This window comes from Pongo pygmaeus, chromosome 23 (genome assembly GCF_028885625.2).
Source record: "Pongo pygmaeus isolate AG05252 chromosome 23, NHGRI_mPonPyg2-v2.0_pri, whole genome shotgun sequence".
NCBI lineage: Eukaryota > Metazoa > Chordata > Mammalia > Primates > Hominidae > Pongo > Pongo pygmaeus.
In genome coordinates, this window is record NC_085931.1 from 39,686,616 (window position 1) to 39,712,759 (window position 26,144).

General features: G+C 44.8%; 2 protein-coding genes across 3 annotated transcripts in view; one reads left to right on the forward strand and one right to left on the reverse strand.

The window, feature by feature from the left end:
- Window positions 1-762: 762 nt before the first annotated feature.
- XBP1 (X-box binding protein 1) lies at window positions 763-6,798 on the reverse strand. Its single transcript, XM_054468978.2, is given in 6 exon segments — window positions 763-1,934; window positions 2,249-2,332; window positions 2,335-2,394; window positions 3,286-3,414; window positions 5,252-5,348; window positions 6,513-6,798. Coding segments are annotated over 6 exon segments (1,158 nt in total). The 5' UTR covers window positions 6,743-6,798; the 3' UTR covers window positions 763-1,376.
- A 100-nt stretch (window positions 6,799-6,898) lies between these two features.
- ZNRF3 (zinc and ring finger 3) overlaps window positions 6,899-26,144 on the forward strand; it is a 263,907-nt gene continuing 244,661 nt past the window's right edge. The window contains exon 1 of one of the 2 annotated variants that reach the window (XM_054468974.2): window positions 6,899-6,948. The gene's annotated coding sequence lies outside the window, so the exon portion shown is untranslated. The remainder of the gene's footprint in view (window positions 6,949-26,144) is intronic. The other variant, XM_054468972.2, reaches the window with a different exon arrangement.

The following is a 26,144-nucleotide window of genomic DNA, read 5'->3' on the forward strand; positions in this document are numbered from 1 at the left end:
ATAAATAAATAAAGTCCTGTAAAACCTTGTAAGATTTCCAAGGAAAAGACGCTATGAAGAATGAGGAGGTTATCAAGTCTTTGGGAGTTGTATTAATGTCACTAGGATTTTTTTCTTGAAGAGGTTTATTCTTTGATGAAACAAATTCTTGAGTAAATATAATTCTGGAAGAGATTAAAACCCTTCCAAAGTGGATTAGGAGATAATAACTAACTTTCCAGTGTTTAGGATGGTGCCTAGCATATACTAAATGCTTATAATGCGTCGTCTCTTTGAATCTTAACCTTTAGAGATACCATTATCCAACTTTACAGATGAGGAAATAAGTGATTATATGTAACCCCTGGGTTACCCAGCTTACCAGTGGCAGAGTTGAAAATAGGTAGTTTGAGTCTAGAAAATGCTCTTAATTCCCATAATAAGGGCAAGAGAATCTCGATATGTGATGGTGTGTCCTTGTTTAACATTTATAAGAAGGTGTAGCAAATAGTGGTTAGGGTTCTAGCTCTTCCACTTACTAGCTGTGATATTGGTCAGTTAGGCTGAAGAATCTGTCTCAGATACTAATTGCTCAAATTACAGCTTATATCACTTATGGCAGTCCAGAATTAAAGCAGGCAGTAATTAAGGTGGAAAAGCCTTCAGTCACTTTAAAAAGTGTTAGGCTCACTTCAGTTGGATTAATTCCTACCACAGCACACAGATAAACATCTAGAGAGAAAACAAGACTTAACGGCCCTAGAAGAAATCAAACAACAAGGATGCTGCACTGTACCTTTTAATTGCATGGGTAGTTTTAAATAAATGGAGAAAGCACCTTTCAGAAGCTACACTAGCAGGAAAAAATTCCATCAAGCATTTACATAGTAAATTTCTATAATTTCACAAAAGATTCTTGATCTTACTTGAAGTATACATGAGGGAAAGAGCCCCCTCAGCAGGTGTTCTCGTTGCTTACAGAAGCAAACTAAAGGACCTAAAACTGGAGGCAAGCTGGGATGCCAAAAAGGGGGAAGAGAAATGATAACCATTCATAAATTCCATGTCTACTTCAAGACATTTGTCTAATGACTCTTACATAATAAGTATTTTAGGGAAAACTACCACCCTTTTAAGATAAAAGTACAATCTTAAAAGCCGTAGTTCTCAATTATAGTAATATTTCTTACTTACAGTAATATGTCTCAATACCTTGGACTGCTGGATGTCAAAAGACAATACCTGGGGGTCATCTATGAGATTTGAACAAATAGAGGAATTCTCTAAGACTGTATACTCTCTATTTTGGCTTTTTGAATGAAGCACAGACAGGCTTCTCTGCTATCCTCCAGGCAGTGTAATAGTCAAGGAAAAGGGCAACAGTATTGGATCATTCCTTAGACACTAATCAGCTGGGGAAAGAGTTCATTGGCAAAAGTGTCCTCCCAAGAATGGTTTACACCAAGCGGAGAGGACATGTCACTGAAGGGGGAAAGGGAACCCCCATATCCACAGTCACTGTAAGCATCCAGTAGGCAGGAAGATGGCTTTGGGCAGTGGCTGGATGAAAGCAGATTTGAGATACCCAGCTCCGGAACGAGGTCATCTTCTACAGGTTCTTCCTTCACTGAGACAATGAATTCAGGGTGATCATTCTCTGAGGGGCTGAGAGGTGCTTCCTCAATTTTCACTACCACATTAGCTTGGCTCTCTGTCTCAGAGGGTATCTCTAAGACTAGGGGCTTGGTATATATGTGGTCAAAACGAATTAGTTCATTAATGGCTTCCAGCTTGGCTGATGACGTCCCCACTGACAGAGAAAGGGAGGCTGGTAAGGAACTGGGTCCTTCTGGGTAGACCTCTGAGAGCTCCTCCAGGCTGGCAGGCTCTGGGGAAGGGCATTTGAAGAACATGATTGGGTCCAAGTTGTCCAGAATGCCCAACAGGATATCAGACTGCAAGAGGCAAAAATTAAATGAAGTACAACTGTCAGAATACAATGGAAAATCTAATTGGAACACTTTGTACTGGGTTCCATAATGTAAATTAGTCATTATGTGATAAGATGACCTCGGGACCCACCAGATCCATTTATCTACACTTCACTCCATGTCCTATACTACCTGGAGCTAGGAAGGTAGTTGATGTTCACCTCCAACCCCACCAAAAACTAACTTCAACCCTCATCTGTCTAGTTAGGGATGTCAACCATCAAACAGATGGAATTAACTGGTTATATAGCTCTTTAATAAGTCAGAATGATCCCTACCTCTGAATCTGAAGAGTCAATACCGCCAGAATCCATGAGGAGATGTTCTGGAGGGGTGACAACTGGGCCTGCACCTGCTGCAGAGGTGCACGTAGTCTGAGTGCTGCGGACTCAGCAGACCCGGCCACTGGCCTCACTTCATTCCCCTGGGAGGAAAGACCAAAGTGAATAAACAGCTTCAAGTTCCCAAGGAAATGCTTGCTAGACAGCTGTGATTATCAACTTTCAAGAAAACTGGAAAACCATTCTTTAGAGCGGAAATCTTTCCCCAACCATTGTTATTTCCACTTTTAAGTCCTCAAGAGATGAGAAAAGGGAGGTAAGACTTCCTTACACATTTCCTGCACAATGAAACATTTTTCCTCCTCCAGGCAAAGATTCAAGCAGAACTGGCAAATATCTTATCTTGCTCTTCTCAATAATAATAATGTTCTTAGATAATAAAGTTCTATAGCAATTTAACCCTAGAATCTTTTTGAAAAGTAATTCTTTAAATTCGTCCTGAACATTACCTTCACAGAGTAAAACTGTGCTATTGTCAGTCTTAGACCATTTGATTGTTGTCACTGAATTTGCCATAATCTATAGACTAAAACTCACATACTACCCTTCTCTTACCACAGAGATATCACTATCACAAAGAATCCTTTCCCTACTCATTCATATTCATCAAAGAACTACTTTAATTTTAGTAGCATTCAAAGTCTGGTTTGAGTGGCTCTCTTACTTTGGTTCTCCTTAATGATTGCATGGTAGGTAATCTTGTTGGCTACTGCATTTCTTAGTACTTGTTCTTAGGGAGCCATGTAACTTGTTTTCATTATTAGATCTTAGTACTGTTCACTACACACTTAAAAAGTGAGTAAGTGTCAAGTGCCTTTAGGGGAAGAACACTCTGCCTGCATGAAAATGTCTTAAACTGAAGGAAAATTTCAAGAACGCTCTTGATCAGAAGTCCAGACTGTAAACATAATCGCTGGGTCATGTCACTTGGAACCAGTACTCACATGAGGCATCAAATAAAGGAGATGATTTACCTTGGCTTCTGCCTCCTCTTCAGCAACCAGGGCATCCATCCCCAAGCGCTGTCTTAACTCCTGGTTCTCAACTACAAGGCCATGAGTTTTCTCTCGTAAAAGCTGATTTTCTAGCAAAAGTTTTTGGTTCTGGAAGAAAGTTCATAAGAGGCTATTAAAACATCTAATTATTTCAGTTAAGAATCTACCTGATTCAGTATAATTGGTTTCCTTTCCTTCTTGAACTTTTGGAAAACTCTATGCTTGTGGTGTTCATAGTAGGTTTTAAAAAGCTAGGCCATAATTACAGAAAAGCAAGCTACTTAATAAGTGCCACTTCATGGGGTCAAGAATAACACTGCTTCCAACTACTAACACTGACTGCAGCAAAGGGTGACTTGTGGCTTTAATGTAGATATAATTTTTTTTTTTTTAAACTATCTTGGCCAGGCTCGGTGGCTCACGGTTGTAATCCTAACACTTTGGGAGGCCGAGGCGGGTGGATCACCTGAGGTCAAGAGTTCAAAACCAGCCTGGCCAACATGGCAAACCCCATCTCTACTAAAACATCCAAAAATTAGCTGGATGTGGTGACGCGTGCCTGTAATCCCAGCTAATCTGGAGGCTGAAGCAGGGAGAATTGCTTGAACCTGGGAGGCAGAGGTTGCAGTGAGCCGAGATTGCACCACTGCACTCCAGCCTGGGCAACAGAGTGAGACTCTATCTCAAAATAATAATGATAATAATAATAATAATATAAAATAAAAATAAATAACTGTCTTGAACTGGCAGGTAATAATAAAAGTTGGTAGTGGTGACTATAAATCCAAAATAAGTTAAAAAAATCCCTGCTCCTGACTCATGATTCTTAGAAGAACCAACTAATGATTAAAACTTTAAAAAGATCAATATATGCAAATTGACCAAGGGGTTAAAAAAACAATATAAATAATCTCTATGTATTCAAGATGTGTAATTGGCAACAATTTAAGATTGATTAACAGGTGGACCCTCGAGGGGGAAAGGAACCTTTAGTGAATTTCTGGCCATGCCAGGAAGAATGTAAAGTTTAAGCAATTATTTCCTATTAGCCCTTGCTAATTTCTTACTACAAACTCAATAAACATTGTTAAATCCATCTACTTTGAGATACATCTAGCACCAAATGCCACAAAGTCAATCACTTCTGCCCTCAACAAGCTTCACCACTTCACCAACTATCTGTCCTTAGATTAACTTTTTTTTTTTTTTTTTGAGACAGGGTTTTTGCTCTGTCGCCCAGACTGGAGTGCAGTGGCACGATCTTGTGATCTCAGCTCACTGCAACCTCTGCCTCCTGGGTTCAAGTGATTCTCCTGCCTCAGCCTCCTGAGCAGCTGGGATTACAGGTGTCCGCAACGATACCCGGCTAATTTTTCTATTTTTAGTAGAGATGGGGTTTCACCATGTTGGTCAGGTTGGTCTCCAACTCCTGATCTCAAGTGATCTACCCACCTTGGCCTCCCAAAGTGCTGGGATTACAGGTGTGAGCCCCCGTGCCCAGCCAACTTTTTTTTTTCTTGAGACAGAGTCTCACTCTGTTGCCCAGGCTGGAGTGCAGTGGTGCGATCTCAGCTCACTGCAACCTCCCTCTCCCAGGTTCAAACAATCCTCCCACCTCAACCTCCCGAGTAGCTGGGACTACAGGCATACACGCTTGGCTTTTTTTTTTTTTTTTTTGATATATTTTTGGGTAGAGACGGGATTTTACCATGTTGGCTAGGCTGGTCTCAAACTGCTTGCCTCAAGTGATCTGCCCAACTCAGGCTCCCAAAGTGCTGGGATTACAGGCATGAGCCACCATGCGCAGCCTAGTTTAACTTTTAATCACATATTCAGTTGTATTCTAATAGGGGCTGAAACAACTTGGGATGGGAAGCAAGTATCAGAACATTCACCAAGGAAGGGTATACAATGGATGAAAGAGTTTGACCTTAAGTAGTTTTACCTCTTCTTCTAAATCTACCACTTGCTGTTCCAGCTCACTCATTCGAGCTTTCTTTCGATCTCTGGCAGTCTGAGCTGCTACTCTGTTTTTCAGTTTCCTAAGAAGAGAAGGAACATACCACACTGAGTCATTTCAAACCTTATTTATGTCTTTATTTGAAAACTTTACCAGCTGGTGCTTTCATTTTTATTTACAGTATAAGACAGACTAATGATAAAATACACTTCAGGCTCCTCCCCTCAATAAAACAAAATAAAAAATACAGTCTTCTGTCAATCTAGCTCGAAGACCTGCTTCATTCTCTCCTATATTGCATCATCCGTCCACCTCAGACTCATCCCCGTCACAGCACTGGGGCTGGACACACACACTATTCATCTTGCATCATAAGGAACTTTCCTCTTTCCCCATCTATTCCCCCGCTGCTTCCTGTCTCCAGTTCTCTTAAAACAAGATCCAACCTGGCCTCATTAATCTAGTGAAGCCTGCAATCTTGCTATGACATCAACCCTCCGTCCCCAAGTCCAGTTTAGAAAAGGGAGAGGCTGATGCCACTCCCTGATCTCTAGTGTTGAGATCCTAGGCAGTGACCTGCTGATGGGTGCGTGTCTGTTGGAGGAGACACTTTTTTTTTTTTTTTAAAGAATTAACTGAACTCAGAGGAGACACTTCATAAATCACAGAAGGCACAATGATCACAAGAGTGAACATTTACGGAGGACTAAGTGCTAGGCACATTATATGCAAGTCTCAATCTCCCCAAAGACCTCATGAAGTAGGTTCCATTTTAAGAACGCAGATACTAAGCTAGACCAGTGAGCCTCGCAGAATTCCCAGCCCTTTCAACATCTCTGTTATTTCAGCTCCGCGCCTCTCCAGAAATAGCAGTAAACCAAAACAGATTATTCGACCTCATGTCACAGTCCGAGTTGAGAGGCTGAACCACCAGTCTGCGGCCACACAACAAGAGGGCCTGGAAGACAGGTGCCCGCATCCCCAGCTCTGGTCATCTCTAACGACAGAGTTAAAAAGTACAGAAAAGAGCCCTGGGCCGCCCTGGGTTCCCAGCGTGGCAGATCCGGTCAGTCCGGGCTTTCTGCCCCGCCCCGCGCCACGCTGGCACCGACCCGCCATGCCAAAGGCGACGGAGCCCTGCGGGGCGGCCCGTGCTGGGTCCCCGCTCCCAGCCCCTGCCCTTGCCCCTGCCCCTGCCCCTAGTCCCGGCTTCAGACCTGGCCCCAGACCCCGGCCCCTCGCCCACCTCCTCAGCGCCTTCTCCTCGGGGCTCAGGTGCGTGAGGCGCTGTCGCTTGCGCGCCTGGGGCAGCCCCCCGCTCGCTGCCTCCGGGCTGGCCCCTCTCTGGGCTTGCACCATGAGCGGCAGGGCCTGGCCGGCCGGGGCTCCGGCGGCGGAGGCAGGCTGCCCCGGCAGAAGCAGAACTTTAGGGGTCCCGTCGGTCGGGCTCGGCGCGGCTGCCGCAACCACCACCATAGCCCCAGACTACGCACCGCGCGCCGCAGCCGCCCAGCGCCCAGCCTCGCCGCGCCCGGCCTTTCTACGGTCGTGGCCCTCCGCGATTGGCCAGCGTCGCGTGACGCACGGCCGAGCTCGGCGTCCATTGGTCCGGCCTGCCCAGCGGGGCGTTTCAGGAGCGTGGCTATGGAGTCCGGCGTGGCAGCGGCAATTCCTGGCCAAAGGTACTTGGGATCATTTTCCGCGGGGGGGGGTTACCTGCGGGACCGTGTCCTCCACAAACGGATTTTCCCCCCTTAAGCGTAATTATTTCCATCCGGAGTGACAGAATTTAATTCCAAACCGAGAGATTTCCAGACTGACGAATTTTTACCGGGACTAACAGAATTACCTCAGCCTGACAACATTTTATCTCGTGCGCCACTTCGGGCTCCGAGTGGAGCCCAAAGTCGAGATAGAGCGCAATTGGGCCTTGGGTTGGAAAAGACTGGACAGAGGTTTCAGTGAGCCGAGATCGCGCCACTGCACGCCGGCCTGGGCGACAGAGCGAGACTCCGTCTCAAAAAAAGAAAAAGAAAAAAGCCTGGAAAGAAATTCTGCGGAATGAAAGTCTTTTAAGAAATGAGATCGTACCCTTTAAAACTAAGTTTAACAATAGTGAAGGCTTAATAAACGATAAGTGTTATCTCTGGGTTGGAGGGGAATACCTATAATTTTAGTTTTTCGTTCCATTTCTAAACTTTGTACTATGAGCGTGCATTTTTTAAAATTTTATTTTATTTTTTAAATAGAAACGAGGTCTACTATGTTGCCCAGGCTGGTCTCGGACTTCTGAGCTCAAGTGAACCTCCCGCTTCGGCCTCTATTATTTTTATTTTATTTTTTATTCTTATTTTTTGAGACGGAGTCTGGCTCTGTCACCAGGCTGGAATGCAGTGGTGAGATCTCAGCTCACTGCAACCTCCGCCTCCAGGTTCAAGCAATTCTCCTGCCTCAGTCTCCCTAGTAGCTGGGACTACAGGCGCCCGCCACCACACCCGGCTAATTTTTTGTATTTTTAGTAGAGGCGGGGTTTCACCGTGTTGGCCAGGATGGTCTCCATCTCCTGACCTCGTGATCGTCCGCCTCGGCCTCCCAAAGTGCTGGGATTACAGGCGTGAGCCACCGCGCCCAGCCTCTTGTTATTTTAAATGAGGGAACAGGAAAACGTCACATGTAGAGACTGAGACCTCGGGGTTGACCCTGAGCCCCTTCTCCGAGGGGAGGTTGAGGCTCCTGCCTGGCCACTGTGGCGTGAGGGTGGCCAGGTGTTTGTTAAAGAGGGGCCCCCAGAGAGCAGCACGGGAGCGATTTATACACACGAATATTAAGATGGAGAAGTCCGAGAAACCCCCGTAAATATGCATGTCCACTTTTTTTAAAGCAAATTACAAAATGTGAAATTCCCCAGAAATGCACAGCAATACCTTCTCTAACAAGTAATTATTGCTTCCTCCTCTGCGGGCAGCACTATTCCAGGTTCTAAGGATGCAAACAGTAGTAAGACTGCTACCTGGTATTTGGAAGATATGCAAAAAGTGAAATGTTAAGATAGCAGGTTCCTAAGTAATTCTTTAGTGTTATTAAGTCGGATTAGCTGGTCAATTGTATTTCGGTAGGGAGGGAACAGGATGGGAAAAAGAGCTAAAAGCAAGCCGATCTCTTGATATCTAAGCCCTCTAAAGGGACACAGTTTTGGTTTTTGCCAGGAGTGGGCCACGAGTCTCCTAACGTGTTTTCTCCCTCTACGTTGGGAGGGAAATCAATGATTTTTTTTTTTTTTAACTGGGCTGTCCCAACTCCAGAGCCTCCTGAGCACGTGCTGTCCTGTGGGTTGGAAAAGAGGTGGGGGTGATTGGAGTGTCTGCCGGACCAAGAAACCAACTTCCTATTTAACTCTCATCAGCTTGGGCCACCTGGGTTCTGATGTGCCTTCAGATGTGGGGAGACTTACTCCTGGCCTCTGAAATGTTTTGGGAGAAGTCTGAAGGTGTCTTCTAGCTGAGACGTACAGCTTCATATTAAAAGACCTTGGAAAGCTGTAAGAGGCTCTTAGAAAAGTCATATCATGTCATGCCACCTTTTACCTTTTATTTTTTGATGCCTTTTTTTTTTTTTTTTTTTTTTTTTTTTGAGACTGAGTTTCGCCATGTTGCCTAGGCTGGAATTCCTAGGCTCAAGCGATCCTCTTGCCTTGGCCTCCCAAAGTGCTGGGATTGCAGGAAGGAACCACAGAGCCTGGCCCTTTTTATTTATTAAGTGAACATTTATTAATGCCAAGAGAATGTCTTGCACTGTGTAAGAAAGAAAATGCTGGAGGACCCTTTTAGTCCAGCAGGGTGTAGTGAGTAACTGAGTAGAGAAAGCATAGGGTGCGGGATGGGGAAAAAAGCTTGATGGATTGCACTTTGGTCTTAGTTAATGGGATATTGAAATTCACTTCCCCAGCTTGTTTTCAAGACTTTTATATTTTTGACAAACACTTTAAATCATACTAAAAACAATAATTTGACCCACTACAGATTGCTGTCCATGAAGTCTTGAACATGTGAGTCCAAACCCTTGGACAGTTTCATATCCTCTCTATAAAATGAGCCTGGTAATTCTTGTATCAGGTGCCATAAGTGTTTAAAAATATTTACTAGACACCTGTGATAAGAGCTATAAAATATATAAAATACAAAGTTCTCGGTCTTTGAGGCCAAACACGGTGGCTCACGCCTGTAATCCCAGCACTTTGGGAGGCTGAGGTGGGCAGATCACCTGAGATCAGGAGTTCGAGACCAGCCTGGCCAACATAGTGAAACCCAGTCTCTACTAAAAATACAAAAATTAGCCGGACATGGTGGGGGGCGCCTGTAATCCCAGCTACTGGGGAGGCTGAGGCAGGATAATTTCTTGAACCTGGGAGGCAGAGGTTGCAATGAGCCAAGATCGTGCCATTGCACTCCAGCCTGGTCAACAGAGCGAGACTTTCTCAAAAAAAAAAAAAGTCATTATTCAGAAAGAATCAATCAGGAAAGTGTGGATAAAACAGGAACAGAAATAAATAGGCATTCCAGAAAACATAAGGGAAAACAGAAAAATACTGTACACTGGTAAGCAGAAAACAGAAAATAACATGGCAGGAATAAGTGCAAATATATAAATAATAAAACATAAATGTGAATGGGTTATATTATCTTCTTAATCATGCTGTTTTGTTTTATGTATGTCTCTTTATAAACAACATATAGCTGGCTTTGGGGTTTCTCAGAGCTTCTCTCTTTTAAGAAGAGAATATAAATCATTTGTATTTATTTTTGATTATTTATTTATTTGAACTTATTTCTGCCATGTTATTTCACATTTTTTGTTTACTATGTTTCTCAAGGCAGGAGGATTGCTTGAGGCCAGGAGTTCAAGACCAGGCTGGGCAACATATTGTGACCTCGTCTCTATAAAAAATTTTAAAAAATTAACCAGGCGTGGTGACTTGCACCTGTAGTCTCAGCTGCTCGGAAGACGGAGGTGGTAAGATCCCTTGAACCCAGGAGTTCGAGGCTGCAGTAAGCTATGAGTTATGACTGAACCATTGCACTCCAACCTGGGAGACAAAATGAGCTCCTGCCTCTAAAAAACAAAAATTAAAAAAAAAAAAAAAACGGAAAATGACTTACCAGCCATTTTTATGTTTATGGAAATGTTTATGGAAAGAAAGCATATGTAGCAATATTAATATGAGACAGAATTTATCGTAAAGGCATTAAAAGGACAAAGGGTATTTCATGTTGATTGAAGGTACAAGTTACCACATATACATCTTTATGAACATAGCAACATAATTTTGAAATGTATAGGCCTAGCATGGTGCATCACACCTGTAATCTCAGCACTTCAGGAGGCTGAGGTCAGGGGTTCAAGACCAGCCTGGTCAACATGTTGAAACCCCGTCTCTACTAAAAATACAAAAATTAACTGGGCATGGTGGCACGTGCCTGTAATCCCACCTACTGAGGAGGCTGAGGCCCAAGAATTGCTTGAACCTGGGAGGCAGAGGTTGCAGTGAGCCAAGATCGAGCCACTGCACTCCAGCCTGGGTGAGGGACAGAGCAAGACTCTGTCTCAAAAAAAAAAAAAAAAAAAAAAAAATGAGCCGGGCTTGGTAGTGTGCACTTGTAGCCCCAGCTACTCGGGAGGCTAAGGTAGGAGGATCATTTGAGCCCAGAAGATTGAGGCTGCAGTGAGCCGAGATGGTACCATTGCATTCAAGCCTGGGTGACAGAGTGAGATCCTGTCTCAAAAGAAAGAACAAAAGAAAATTGGCTGGGCAAGGTGACTCACGCCTGTAATCCCAGCTCTTTGGGAGGGAGAGGTGGGGATCCCCACAGGTCAGGAGTTCAAGACCAGCCTGGCCAACATGGTGAAACCTTATCTGCCGAGACCAGCTCGGTCAGGAAGACCCTAACCCAGCGGCGCTAGAGGAATTAAAGACACACACACAGAAATATAGAGGTGTGAGGCCGGGAGCGGTGGCTCATGCTTGTAATCCCAGCACTTTCGGAGGCCGAGGCAGGCGGATCAGGAAGTCAGGAGATCAAGACTATCCTGGCTAACACGGTGAAACCCCGTCTCTACTAAAAATACACAAAATTAGCCGGGCATGGTGGTGGGCACCTGTAGTCCCAGCTACTCGGGAGGCTGAGGCAGGAGAATGGCGTGAACCCGGGAGGCGGAGCTTGCTTGCAGTGAGCCGAGATCGTGCCACTGCACTCCAGCCTGGGCGAGAGTGAGACTCTGTCTCAAAAAAAAAAAAAAAAAAAAAAAAAAGGAAATATAGAGGTGTGAAGTGGGAAATCAGGGGTCTTACAGCCTTCAGAGCTGAGAACCCCGAACAGAGATTTACCCACATATTTATTAACAGCAAACCAGTCATTAGCATTGTTTCTATAGATATTAAATTAACTAAAAGTATCCCTTAAGGGAAACGAAGGGATGGGCCGAATTAAAGAAATAGGTTGGGCTAGTTAACTGCAGCAGGAGCATGCTCTTAAGGCATAAATCGCTCATGCTATTGTTTGTGGCTTAAGAATGCCTTTAAGCGGTTTTCTGCCCTGCGCGGGCCAGGTGTTCCTTGCCCTCATTCCCGTAAACCCACAGCCTTCCAGCTTGGGTGTTATAGCCATTATGGACATGTTACATTGCTGTAGAGATTTTATTTATGGCCAGTTTTGGGGCCAGTTTATGGCCAGACTTTGGGGGGGCTTGCTCCCAACAGCTGTCTCTACCTAAAAATAACAAAAATTAGCTGGGCGTGGTGGCGGGTGCCTGTAATCCCAGCTACTCAGGAGGCTGAGGCAGGAGAATCGCTTGAACCCAGGAAGGGGAGGTTGCAGTGAGCCGAGATCGCACCATTGCACTCCAACCTGGGCAACAAAAGTGAAACTCTGTCTCAAAAAAAAAAAAAAGAAAAGAAATGTATAAAACAAAGACTGAAATGATGAAAATGATCCACAAATCACAATGGGAGACAAATACAATTCTCAGAATCAACAGAGGGAGCAGACAGAAAAAATTTGAATGGTACAACTTTCCTCCCAACCAAGAACTTATGTTTTTTCTTTTTTTCGAGACAGAGTCTCCCTCTGTCACCCAGGCTGGAGTGCAGTGGCACGATCTTGGCTCACTGCAAACTCTGCGTCCCGGGTTCAAGCAATTCTCCTGCCTCAGCCTCCCAAGTACCTGGGATTACAGGCGCCTGCCACCATACCCATCTAATTTTTGTTTTTTTAGTAGAGACAGGGTTTCACCATGTTGGACAGGCTGGTATAGAACTCCTGACCTTGTGATCCGCCCGCCTTGGCCTCCCAAAGTGTTGGGATTACAGGCGTGAGCCACTGTGCCCAGCCAGGCCTACGTTTTTTCAATCAAGAAACATTCCCACTTTTTTTTTTCTTTTTGAGATGGAATCTCGCTTTGTTGCCCAGGCTGGAGTGCAGTGGCACGATCTCAGCTCACTGTCTTACTGCAACCTCCGACTCTTGATTCTCCCGCCTCAACTTCCTGAGTAGCTGGGATTACAGGTACAAGCCACCAAGCCTGGTTGATTTTTGTATTTTTAGTAGAGACAGGGTTTCACCATGTTGGCCAGCCTGGTCTGGAACTCCTGACCTCAGGTGATCCATCTAAGTTGGGCTCCCAAAGTATTGGGATTATAGGCATGAGCCACCGGACCTGGCAAAATCTTTATATTTTCATTTCTCTTGGGTAAATACCTAGAAGTGGAATTGCAGTATCATATGATAAATACTATGTTTAAAATTTTTAGAAACTTAGCAGCTTTCCAAAGTGGCTATAGGTTATACCATTTTACATTCCCACTAGTGATGTACTGCTTTTTTATATTGCTATTATAGATTGTTATTTAACTATTTCATGGTTGTCCAACTTTTTATTGTTTATGTTGTATGTTTTTCCCAACTGGATTTCAACAAGCTCATTAGACGCAGAAGCTAGGGTTAATCATGGTTACATTTTTTGTGTGTTCTGTGCTTATGATAGTGCTGAGTACATACTAGACATTCAATAAATATTTTTGAATGACTATTGAATGGTTACATTATCTGCAATATGCTTTATTTTACTTTATTATATTTTGAGACAGGGTCTTACTCTGTCACCCAGGCTGAAGTGCAGTGGCATGATGTCGGCTCACTGCAGCTTTCGCCTCCCGGGTTCAAGTGATTCTCCTGTCTCAGCCTCCTGAGTAGCTGGGATTACAGGCATGCACCATCATGCCTGGCGAATTTTTTTTTTGTTTGTATTTTTAGTAGAGACGGGGTTTTGTTACGTTGGCCAGGCTGGTCTCAAATTCCTGACCTCAGGTGATCTACCCTCGTCACCCCCCCAAAGTGCTGGAATTACAGGTGTGAGCCACCGCTCCCAGCCGAACGTACTCATTTTTTTTTTTCTTTTTTTAAGACGGAGTCTCACTCTTTGTTGCCCAGGCTGGAGTGCAATGGCACCACCTCAGCTCACCCCAACCTCTGCCTCCTGGGTTCAAGTGATTCTCCTGCCTCAGCCTCCCAAGTAGCTGGAATTACAGGCATGTGCTACCATGCCCAGCTAATTTTGTATTTTTAGTAGAGACGGGGTTTCTCCATGTGGGTCAGGCTGGTCTTGAACTCCTGACCTCAGGTGATCCACCCGCCTCGGCCTCCCAAAGCGCTGGGATTACAGGCATGAGCCACCGCTCCTGGCCCTGAATGTACTCATTTTAAAGCACTAAGGCAACAGTTCTAGTTACCTACATAGCACCTATTATACTTTTTCTTCCTTATTAAAAAAAATCTATTTTGTTCAAGATGCCCACTTGAAAACACTCAGCATCCAGACTCCCTGGAGGTTATGGATAGTTACGTAATGTGGTTCAGGCCAATGTATACATACGTGGAAGTTCTAGGCACAGACGATTCCAGGAAAGTTTGTTAAGTGGAGGAGACTCAACTGGGAAGGCTTTCACCTTTTGCCTGTTGCTCTTTTCCTTTTTTCTCCTCTTCCTTGCCTGGAATGCTGATGAAACTTCCAAAGATTGAGAGGTTCAGCCGCCATCTCGCAAATATGCGGATTGGAGTCACATGCTAAGGACGTCAGAGGGGAAAGACAGGAGTCTGGTCTCCTGATGGCACCATGGAGTGGCCATTTAGCCCTAGGCTGCCCATTTCCAGATGTCACATTACATAAGAATTATCATTGCTGTGGTAGCTGGGTTCTTGTTACATGCCATTAAATACAGTCCTCGCTTTTACTGACAATTTTTTTTTTTTTTTTGAGACCGAGTCTTGCTCTGTCGCCCAGGCTGGAGTGCAGTGGCGCAATCTTGGCTCACTGGAAGCTCCGCCTCCGCCTCCCGGGTTCACGCCATTCTCCTGCCTCAGCCTCCCGAGCAGCTGGGACTACAGGCATGCGCCACTGTGCCCGGCTAATTTTGTATTTTTAGTAGAGACGGGGTTTCTCCGTGTTTGTCAGGCTGGTCTCGAAGTCCCAGCCTCAGGTGGTCAGCCTGCCTTGGCCTCCCACAGTGCTGGGATTACAGGCATGAGCCACCGCGCCCGGCTTACTGACAGTTTTACCTGCCACATTGCCCTTCGTTAGATTTCCCAAGTACCGTCTTTGTTCTCATCAATAAGCTACCAGCACTGCTGAGGAACAGGTAGGCTTGAGCAGGACAATTAGAAGTAGGTGGGACCCAGGGACACAATTTTTATCAGTGGCACTTTCTTCTGATACCAGGAAAAGAGGTGAGTCATTCTACATTATAGCATCACTGTTTTGTGAATGGGAAAATTAAGGTTCAAAAGGAAAAAATAATCAGCTTAAGCCTACAGATTACGTCACCAGCTTATCTGTCCATCCCTCACTCCTGTCTTACCATTTCCCTGAATTATTCTTCTCTGTTTAGTTTGTCTGGTAAACCCCATTTCTTCTGTTTGTTTAAACTACAGTTTCTCAACCTCAGTGTTATTGACATGTGGGACTGGACAATTCTTTATGGTGAGGGGCAGCTCTGTCCCTTGTAGGATGTTTAACAGTATCCCTGGCCTCTGCCCACCAGATACCAGTGGCACCCCTCCCCTCTTCCAAGTTGTGACAACGAAAATTGTCTTTGGACATTGCAGAATGTCCCCTGGGGGCCAAGATCTCCCCCACTGAGATCACTACTCTCAAGTCAGGTCAAACACCACTCCAATCTATACCTGCTTTGTTCCCACATGTCCCCCACAAACTTCCAGCATAACAGCTGCAGCACTGTTACCTGTCTGTATCTCCAGATTACACTGTATGGTCCTTGAAGGCTCTTTGACTCATTTCTGCATCTCCCTGTTTATTGACTAAATGAATTTTAAAATTGTTCGGGAAGCCAGGTGTGGTGGCTTGTGCCTGTAGTCCTAGCTACCTGGGAGGCTGAGGCAGGAGGATTGCTTGAGCTTGAGCCCAGGAGTTCGTGGCTGCAGTGAGCTATGATCATGCCACTGCACTCCAGCCTGGGCTATAGAGCGAGACCCCATCTCTAAATAAAGTAAAGTAAAATAAAATAAAAATGGCTTGGGCAAAGAATAGGAATATAATTCAGGAATTCTGGGTCCCTGATGCCATGATTTCAACACTGATTGTTAAGGACTCATGTGTCCTATGCCTTTGCTTGGCATTGTATTTTATAGATTCCAATGCTAGAGTCAAGAGGCAGATTCTAGCAAAGAAGGTATGTTGCTCATTGTTTTAAACATACCAATTAAATGGAAAAAGAGGCCAGGTGCAGGTGGCTCACGCCTATAATCCCAGCACTTTGGAAATCCGAGGTGAGCATATTCCAGGAGTTCTGGACCAGCTTGGGCAACAAAGTGGGACGCTGTCTCTACAAAAAATACAAAAATTAGCCGGGAGTCATGGTGCATGCCTGCAGTCCCAGCTACTTGGAAGGCTGAGGTGGAAGGATCACTTGAGCCCAGGAGGTCCAGGCTGCAGTGAGGCATGGTAGTGGTAGTGCCACTGCACTCCAGCCTGGGTGACAGAGAGAGACCCTGTCTCAAAAAAAAAAAAAAAAAGAAAGAAAGAAAGAAAGAAAAGAGAAGAAAAAAAAAGGAAAAGAATGCAAAGAGTTTAGGAAAACCTTTTATATTCTTACAAAGAAAAATGAAAAACTCTGAAATGTTTTGGGAGAGAATGAAGAGTAAATTTCTATACAATATTTTTGTTTCCTTGATGGAATCAAAGTTGAGTCAATCTCGCAGAAAATGCTGTGTACCCTCTTCTCAGTTCTAACTTCCTCTAATGTTGTTATCTTAAATTATTGTGTTACAGCCAGGCGCGGTGGCTCACACCTGTAATCCCTGCATTTTGGGAAGCCATAGTGGGCGGATCACAAGGTCAGGAGTTCAAGACCAGCCTGAGCAATATGGTGAAACCCTGTCTCTACTAAAAATGCAAAAATTAGCTGGTTGTGGTGGCGAGCGCCTGTAGTCCCAGGTACTCGGGAGGCTGAGGCAGAAGAATCACTTGAACCTGGGAGGCGGAGGTTGTAATGAGCTGAGATCGTGCCACTGCACTCCAGCCTGGGCAACAGAACGAGACTCCATCTCAAAAAAAAAAATTATTGTGTTACATTTGTCATAACCAAGAAAGATCTTAAAAAAAAAAAAAAGAAAGAAGAAAAAAGAAAACAACTTGAATGCATAGGACTTCATTATTCTCCAGAAATGGATGAAATCATTTTGGTTTGCTAGGACTACTGATCCCGTATTTCCAATTTTATTAGTATATTTCTAAAGAAAGACATCTACAAACTGTTCAAATAACGTTGAGACGCTGAGTGTGTGGGCAGGAAATCCTCTTGGTCCTGTTGATGGGTGTTTCCTTTGGTCCTGTGGCTGCCCACCACTTTCTGGAAAAAAAGTTGCAAAACTTCCTGAAGTTCACTTGTGTGCACTTGGGTTCTAAGAAATTCAGTACCTCTTTGGCATCTACAAAATGCTGCAGTTCATTTGCCCAGTCAATTAAAAATGACACTAAAAGGGCATGACAACAAAAAGAAAAGATTCATACAAAAAATGCGACGATATCGCATGGCTCTTTTTCACTTGGCACTGACCTGGCTCTGCATCTGGTTTTGCTTTTTTTTTTTTTTAAAGAAAGCACAAACTCTCCATTGTTGGTAACTATTCTTTATGCTGAGGTTCAAAGGTAGCAAGAGAAGCAAGCTTTATCTTGTTTGAGAGAAGCTTAGCCAGATGAGGTGGGTCATGCCTGTAATCCCAGCACTTTGGGAGGTTGAGGTGGGCGGATCCCTTGAACTCAGGAGCTCGAGACCAGCCTGGGCAACATGGTGAGACCCCATCTCTACAAAAAATACAAAAAATTAGCCAGCCATGGTGGCATGCATCGGTAGTCCCAGTTTCTCAGGAGGCTGAGGTGGGAGAAACACCTGAGTCCAGGAAGTCGAGGCTGCAGTGAGCCGTGATCATGCCACTGCATTCCAACCTGGGCAACAGAGTGAGACCCTGTCTCAAAAGAAAGAAGTGTAAGTGTTGCAAGCCCCCTTCAGTATTCCTGTAAGAAAGAAAACCAGTTCATTGGTACTGAAATTTTAAACTTTTTATTTTGGCATAATTTAAATGTACAGAAAAGTTTCTTTTCTTTTGAGACGCAGTCTCGCTCTGTCACCCAGGCTGGAGTGCAGTGGCACAATCCCAGCTCACTGCAACCTCCTAGTAGAGATAGGGTTTCACCATGTTGGCCAGGCTGGTCTTGAACTCCTGACCTCACGTGATCCACCCACCTCGGCCTCCCAAAGTTCTGGGATTATAGGCATGAGCTCAGCCAAATGTACAGAAATGTTTCAAAGCTAGCACAGATAATTCTCAGGCACGCCCTCACCCAGTTCCGGTTGCCCCAATGTTATCAGCTTACACCACTGTGGTACATTTGTCAAAACTGAGAAACCAACACTGACACATTGCTAGGAACTAAACTCTAGTCTTTATTTGGATTTCACCAGTTTTTCCTTTAATGACCTTTTTCTGTTCTGGGATCCTGCACTGGTGTTAATTACTTAGCTTCCGGATAGTACACATGAAACATCAGAATGTTTCATGATTAATTTCAGCAAACCGTATTTATCTGAAGAGCTTAATTTACTCAAGTTCAATCTTCTCAGACATGCACCCTGGGGCTTTGACTCCAAAATGGTAACAACTGATCCCTCCCTCCACCTTTGGTGAGGTGGCTTAGCCTTTAGGTGATGCTGAGAATTTGTGCATGATCTGGCTTGTAGGAGACTGAATTTCCTGAGAATGAATTAGGGACTCTCAGCATTTTAAAAAATATCCTGTTTTTGTTTTGTTGTTTTGTTTTGAGACAAAGTCTCACTCTATCACCCAGGCAGGAGTGCAGTAGTGCAGTCTCAGCTCACCACAACCTCTGCCTCCTGGGTTCAAGTGATTCTCCTGGCTCAGCCTCCTGAGTAGCTGAGACTACAGGCACCTGCCACCATGCCAGGCTAATTTTTTTTTTTTTTTTTTTTTTTTTTTAGTAGAGACAGGGTTTCGCTCTGTTGGCCAGGCTGATCTTGAACTCCTGACCTTAAGTGATCAGCCCGCCTAGGCCTCCCTAAGGACTGGGATTACAGGTGTAAGCCGCTGCGCCTGGCCAAAATATCCTCTTATTTATAGCTGACTTTGCACATCTGATATTCATGTGGGATAAGATAGCAAGCTATACTTTTTCTGTTCTTTCTTTCTTTCTTTTTTTTTTTTTTTTCATGAAAACAACCAGGATTTATGTGGTTCCAAGAGCCAGCTGGATAAAATATAGACCCATTCTGTTTTGGTGAATAAAGGTGATATGAGAAGAAAAAACCTCCAGGAACAGAGGAAGAAGTATAATTATGTTTGCCTCAGAGAAAACTGAGAGAAAAACCATTCATCTTCCATTTATTCATCTTCCATTCCCAGACCTTGGAAGAGTAGTCACTGTAACGTGGGGGCTAGAACATTGGCTTATGAAATAGACAGGAATAGGTAGGTTTTCAGCTCCACCACCTAGCTAGGTAACCTTGGACAAGTTGCTTAACCTCTTTGAGCCTCAGTTTTCTTGTCTCCAAAATGAGGGCTGAGCTTTGAATAAGATCCTGTATTTAACACAGCACATGACATAGAGAAAACACATATCTGTTACCTATTATTATTTCCAAAGACAGTCCACCCTAATTACCAACAGGCATTCCCAAACTCTTCTTAGTCTATCATTAATCTCATCCTTTCTTCCATCTTTAGATATTTGGTAGCCAAGGGCTGGACGCAGTGGCTCACGCCTGTAATCCCAGCACTTTGGGAGGCTGAGGCAGGTGAATTACTTGAGGTCAGGAGTTGGAGACCATCCTGGCCAACATGGTGAAACCCCGTCTCTACTAAAAATACAAAAATTAGCTGGGCATGGTGTCGTGCACCTGTAATCCCAGCTATTCGGGAGACTGAGTTAGGAGAATCGTTTGAACCTGAGGAGGTGGAGGTTGCAGTGAGCTGAGATCGCACCACTGCACTCCAGCCTGGGTAACAGAGTGAGTGAGACTCTGTCTAAAAAAAAAAAGAAAAAAGGAATTTGGTAGTAAAGAAGTTTGATAGTTCCCAGAGGTCTACGTGAAATAGTAGGGTACTCACATCTTCAAAATATGTCTAAGTATGTATAAAATTTGATCACTGGTCACAAGCAGAAATGGGGTCCACAAAGCAGGAAAAATGTCATAGCGATGGACCTTGGATAAGCTTTCTCCAGTTGCTCCCTCCTCCAAACTGGAAAGAAAATTTCCGTCTGACCAATGAGTGGGCTGGACCTGGTCACAGGCTGCCAAGTATCTGCCCTGTTAGTGTGACCTGGAACAAAATTCCCAGCAGCGGACAGCAAACATTTGCTGAGCACACAGACCTGTGACCCTCCTACATGAAATTCTAGGGGCAGGGTTTGAATTACGCCATAACTGGGGCTTGGTGGCTTATGGGGAAGTGCTCTATACTAAGCAAAGTGTGTGAGGCAGTCAGGCCCGGGAAAGAAGAGGTTGGCATCTGCAATTTGAAAATGTGACTCTGCTGTTTTATTTTTATTTTCAGAGACACTGTCTTGCTCTGTTGCCTGGGCTGGAGTGCAATGGTGCAATCAGTTCACCATAACCTCAAACTCCTGGGCTCAAGTGATCCTCCTGCCACAGCCTTCCAAGCACACTGCCTTGCCCAGCTAATTAAAAACAATTTTTTTTTTTTTGGTAGAGACGGGAGTCTTGCTATGTTGCCCAGGTTGGTCATGATTTCCTGATCCCTAGTGATCCTCCTGCCTCAGCCTCCCAAGCACACCACCACACCTAGCTAACTTTTTTCTTTTTTCTTTTGTTATTATTTAGCTCTCTTTATAACTGGCTTATTTTTATTATTTTTTATAGAGAAGGGGTCTTGTTATGTTATCCAGCCTGGTCTTAAAATGTGACTCTGTTGTTTTATACAAAACACAATCATTTTCCATTTGAAAACAAGTTGTATTTTCCAGCATAAAATTCCAGATTTATAGACTATAGTATAGTCCTTAGGACCCATAATGTGTTTCCAAAAAATACTCGCCAATGTCTGTACTTTCGGTGATCTGTAACCTCTTGGAGTAGTGGAGAGTTTAAGCAACTTGTCCAAGTTTACCTAGCTAGGATGTGGTGGAGCTGAAAACCTACCTTTGCCTGTCCATTTCATAAGCCAATGCTTCTAGCCCCCATGTTACAGTGACTGTTCTTCCAAGATCTGGGAATGGAAGATGAATGGTTTCTCTCCCAGTTTTCTCTGAGGCAAACATAATTATACCTCCTCCTTTGTTCTTGGAGGTTTTTCTCTTCTCATCTCCCTTCCATTCACCAAAACAGAGTTGGGTCTATATTTTACCCAGCTGGCTCTTGGAACTGCATAAATCCTGGCTGTTTTCGTTTTTTAAAAATTATGAGATTAACTACCAAACTTGAGATGTAAGTTGTGGGTTAGCTCTTGACTCTGCTAGATAACCTGGAACAAAGCATTAACTTCTTTGAGAGCTTCCTTTTTTTTTTCCTTCATTGCTGTTGTGTGTTTCTACCAGAAAATGTGGGAATGTGCATGAAGGCGACCTAGCAGAGTGCCTGGCACACAGGAAGGAGCTTGTTGAATTTATAGTTCCGGGCTCCAGAACAAAGGCAGCCCATCTTAGCCTGAGCCACTCTGACTTCGCTTTAGGAAATACTGCCTAGATATCTAAAGGAAAGTGATAGCAACTGCAACCAACTGTTTCTGAGGTCTGCCTGCCCACCAATGGCCCCCTCAGCACATGGGAACATGTGTGGAGGTACCTGGAACAGACACTGACTCAGGGGGGTTCTGTACAGAGGCAGTGCGGGTGAAGAAATTAATGCGGATTCCCCAACAATCCAGAGGTATATGCAAGAGGAGGGGCAGGGGTTCTTTCAAGTCACCTTCCAGGTGACCAGGGGCCTTTACAACTCTAAGGCTCTGTGAGTATGTTTTTTTCTTACCTTATGGAATAAAGGGGTAAAGAAGACAGCTGCCCTGGGTATGGCTTTGGGTCGGAATAAACATTTCTCAAATTGAAGTGTTTCAGCAATGTCTTGAAAAATCGGATTTGTTCAGGATTGCTGGAAGTGCATTATTTGATTCTAAGTTTCACTTAAAAGTCTTGGGGAAGGCCAGGTATGGTGGCTCATGCCTGTAATCCGAGCACTTTGAGAGGCCAAGGCAGGCGGATCGCTTGAGCCTAGGCATTCAAGACCAGCCTAGGCAACGTGGTGAAACCCCGTCTCTACAAAAAAAATCAACTGGGCATGGTGACACATGCCTGTAGTCCCAGCTACAGGGGAGGTTGGGGTGGGAAGAGGGAGGATGACTTGAGCCCAGGAGGCTGAGACTGCAGTGAGCCGAGATTGTACCACTGCACTCCAGCCTGGGCAACAGAGCAAGACACTGTCTCAAAAAAACAAAACAAAACAAAAAGTCTTGGGGAAAATCACTGAAAACACAGTTTTCTTTCTTTTCTTTTCTTTTTCTTTTTCTTTTCTTTTTTTTTTTTTTTTTTTGAGACAGAGTCTTGCTCTGTTGCTCAGGCTGGAGTGTGGTGGCACGATCTCAGCTCACTGCAACCTCCGCCCCCCAGGTTCAAGTGATTCTCCTGCCTCAGCCTCCCTAGTAGCTGGAATTACAGGTGCACGCCACCACGCCTGGCTAATTTTTGTATTTTTGTAGAGATGGAGTTTCACCAGGCTGGTCTCAAACTCCTGACCTTAGGTGATCTGCCTGCCTCGGCCCCTCAAAGTGCTGGGATTACAGGTGTGAGCCACCACACCCAGCCAGAAACACAGCTTTATAAAGGGATTCCTTTGGCCTGGTGCAGTGGCTCACACCTGTAATCCCATCACCTTGGGAGGCCAAGGCGAGTGGATCACCTGAGGTCAGGAGTTTGAGACCAGCCTGGCCAACATGGCAAAACCCTGTCTCTACTAAAAATACAAAAAATTAGCCAGGCGTGGTGGCGTGTGCCTGTAATCCCAGCTACTTGGGAGGCTGAGGAAGGAGAATCGCTTGAACCCGGGAGAGGGAGGTTGCAGTGAGCTGAGATCATGCCACTGCACTCCAGCCTGGGCAACAAGAGAGAAATTCTGTCTCAAAAAAAAATAAATAAAAACTAAAGGGACTCCTCTAATCTTGACCAAGGGAGAAGGGAGTGTCCCACATTCTCTCAGGTACCAGCATGAGAGGGAGAACAATTTGGTTTTGTGCAGACTTAAGGTTCTCCTAAAATTCACCATCCTTCACCTGTGCTCTATCATTTGCATTCAATGCTTTTTTATTTGGTGTCCAGAAGCTGGGTCATGACAACTGCAATAAATTGATATTTCTAGCATCATGATCATAACCACTGCCAGAAAACCTTGGATTTGGGGTCATGCATTCATCCGGAACACTGGTGCCTTTATCTTGCTCTCAGGGGACCAGAATCCAGAAGAGGAGAGAGGCATGCAAATAGTTCCAATGCAGTGTAACTGTCACCATCCCTAAGTGGTGGTACTGAGGAAAGAGAAAGACACCTAACTCCCCAGGGCCATCAGGGAAGGCTTCATAAAGGAGAAGATGTTCAAATGGGCTTTGAAGGATGAGTAGGAGTTTGCACAGAATTTAGCTTCTTTTCTTCATGCCTCTTTTCCCTGCCAAAGAAGCTAGAAGCCACCTGCACCTGAGATAGAATCTCAAGAAAGCAATAACAGTTCATCTAGTGCTAAAAATTACTTGAAACTAAAGAAAAAATATATTCAGCCTTTAACACCTGCTACTGTCCCCAAGGCAGTATAAGAAGATCCTTCTAGATTTATTTTTTCTTTTCCTTTTTTTTTTTTTTTTTGAGATGGAGTCTCGCACTGTTGCCCAGGCTGGAGTGCAGTGGCACAATCTTGGCTCACTACAACCTCTGCCTCTCAGGTTTAAGCGATTCTCCTGCCTCAGCCTCCCAAATAGCTGGAATTACAGGCATCCACCACCACACCTGGCTAATTTTTTGTATTTTTAGTAGAGGCGGGGTTTCACTATGTTGGCCAGGCTGGTTTCAAACTCCCGATCTCAGGCGATCCACCCACCTCAGCCTCCCAAAGTGCTGGGATTACAGGCATGAGCCACCATGCTCGGCTGATCCTGCTAGATTTCTGTATATACTTATTTTAACTCTTGTCCTTTGTCTCTTTCCTACCTTCACTCCAGCCCCTTCAAGACTCCCTTAATATTTCTCTTTTAACCAACTTCTCTTTTTTTTTGAGATGGAGTCTCGCTCTGTTGCCCAGGCTGTAGTACAGTGGTGTGATCTCAGCTCACTGCAACCTCCGCGTCCCAGGCTCAAGCGATTCTTGTGCCTCAGCCTCCCTAGTAGCTGGCATTACAGGCGCCCACCACCACGCCCGCCTAATTTTTGTACTTTTAGTAGAGACGGGGTTTCACCATGTTGGCAACTCTGGTCTCGAACTCCTGACCTCAGGTGATCCGCCTGCCTTGGCCTCCCAAAGTGCTGGGATTACAGGCGTGAGTCACCTCACCTGACCTTAATAAACAACTTGTTTTAAAAATGGGACGCAGGATGTGTGTGCGTGTGTGTGTGTGTGTGAGAGAGAGAGAGAGAGAAAGAATATCCTTCCCCCACCTCTGCAATTGGCCTTAAATTTTACACACTCACCATCCCTACTTCCCTGCTTTGACGCTGTCCCTAAAGCACTGGGAAAGAGCTTCAGGTCTCTGGGCTTGACCAGTGTTTCTGCTCTCCCTTGGAGTCCCAGGAAACGTATCTCTTGGGATCAGGAGCTGGGATGGAACCCAGGGCTCCTGAGATGGGACAAGGCTATGCTCTGTGCACCTGTCCTGCCTCCTCACTTTGTACAATGAGGTAGGCAACCTTTTGTATTTCCTCTTGTTTTCTTTCTGCACCCCACTTGGCTTGGCAGCCATAAATCCACACTGTTTCCTCCTTGGCATTTCTTAAACGTGTTCTGCCTAAATTAAAAACTGAAAGGGGGGAGGCCCAGTAGACCTTGAAATGTTCAGCTTGCCTTCTGTCTTTGGCTGCTGGCTTGACAGGTCCCACAAGCTCTCCTGGGAGAGTGAGCAGCTGACGAAATCCCAGAGGCCCTGAAACCTCCCTTCCAGTAAGTGCGCATGTTTGCATATCCTGGTTCAAGAATAGGAACTGCTTGACGGAAACTGATCAGGGAGCTAAAATTACTGATTAAGTGGATTTGCTTCCAGCTGCAGGCAGTGGCCTTCCTGAGAAAGAGGGAATCTGTAGGTCTGTTTTTACAAATTAAAATCTCCCTTGTTTGTTCACTTTCTACTTCTAAAAGTTCTTGGAACCCTTTTCCAGGAAGAAGCCAGGTAAAGTCAGAGTAGGGAAAAACAGTAAGCCTTGTTTTTGTCCTCTATACTTTAAAGCTTCCTTTATTTTCAAAGAGACATACATGAGATATCTGAAATAAGTCAGCTTTAGGAAGGATAGCTAACGAGTGTCGGATGTGTGCCAGGCACTGTGTGAGCACTTGGCATCCATTCTGTCTTTGGTCCCTGCAAGTTAGGAATTGGCCCCCTTTCTCAGAGGAGAATGAGCCCCTGTGAGGTTAAGCTGATGACCATGAAATTGTCAGTGGTGGAACTGGGATCTTATTATTATTATTATTTTGAGACAAGTTCTCACTCTGTCGCCCAGGCTGGAGTACAGTGGTGCGATCACAGCTCACTGCAGCCTCTACTTCCCAGGCTCATATGATCTTCCCACCTCAGCCTCCCAGGCAGCTGGGACTACAGGTGTACACCACCATGCCCTGCTAATGGAACTGGGATTCAAATCTAGATTCCTTGCCCCGTGTCCTGGAGGTTGCCCAGGCATGGAAAAGATCCAGGCCTGGTCCACTGCTTTTAGACACTTCTCAGGCAACCCCCTCTTTCAGTAATTTGCATTTTATTAGATAGAAACTGAAAACTCATGTCAAGGTGTCTGAAACCAGCAAAAGAATGTTTTTTCGTCTTTGTTCCCATTCCTTGGTTGGAGGGGGTGCTGGGTGATATTTGCTGTGCAAACAATAGCCCAGAAGCCGGGCAGAGTCCACATCTAGCTGAGTAAATAGCACCTGAAGGCCCTGGCAGGGCATGCAAGCTCCCCAGGGGTGCCTTGCTTTGAGAGACAACCATGAGAATGTGCCCTTGGACTGGAAGCCAGGAATCCAGAGCTCTAGTCCTAGTTCTACTGTTATTAACACTTGCACCTCTCTGTTCCTCATCTTTGAAGTGAAGAAAACCAAGTT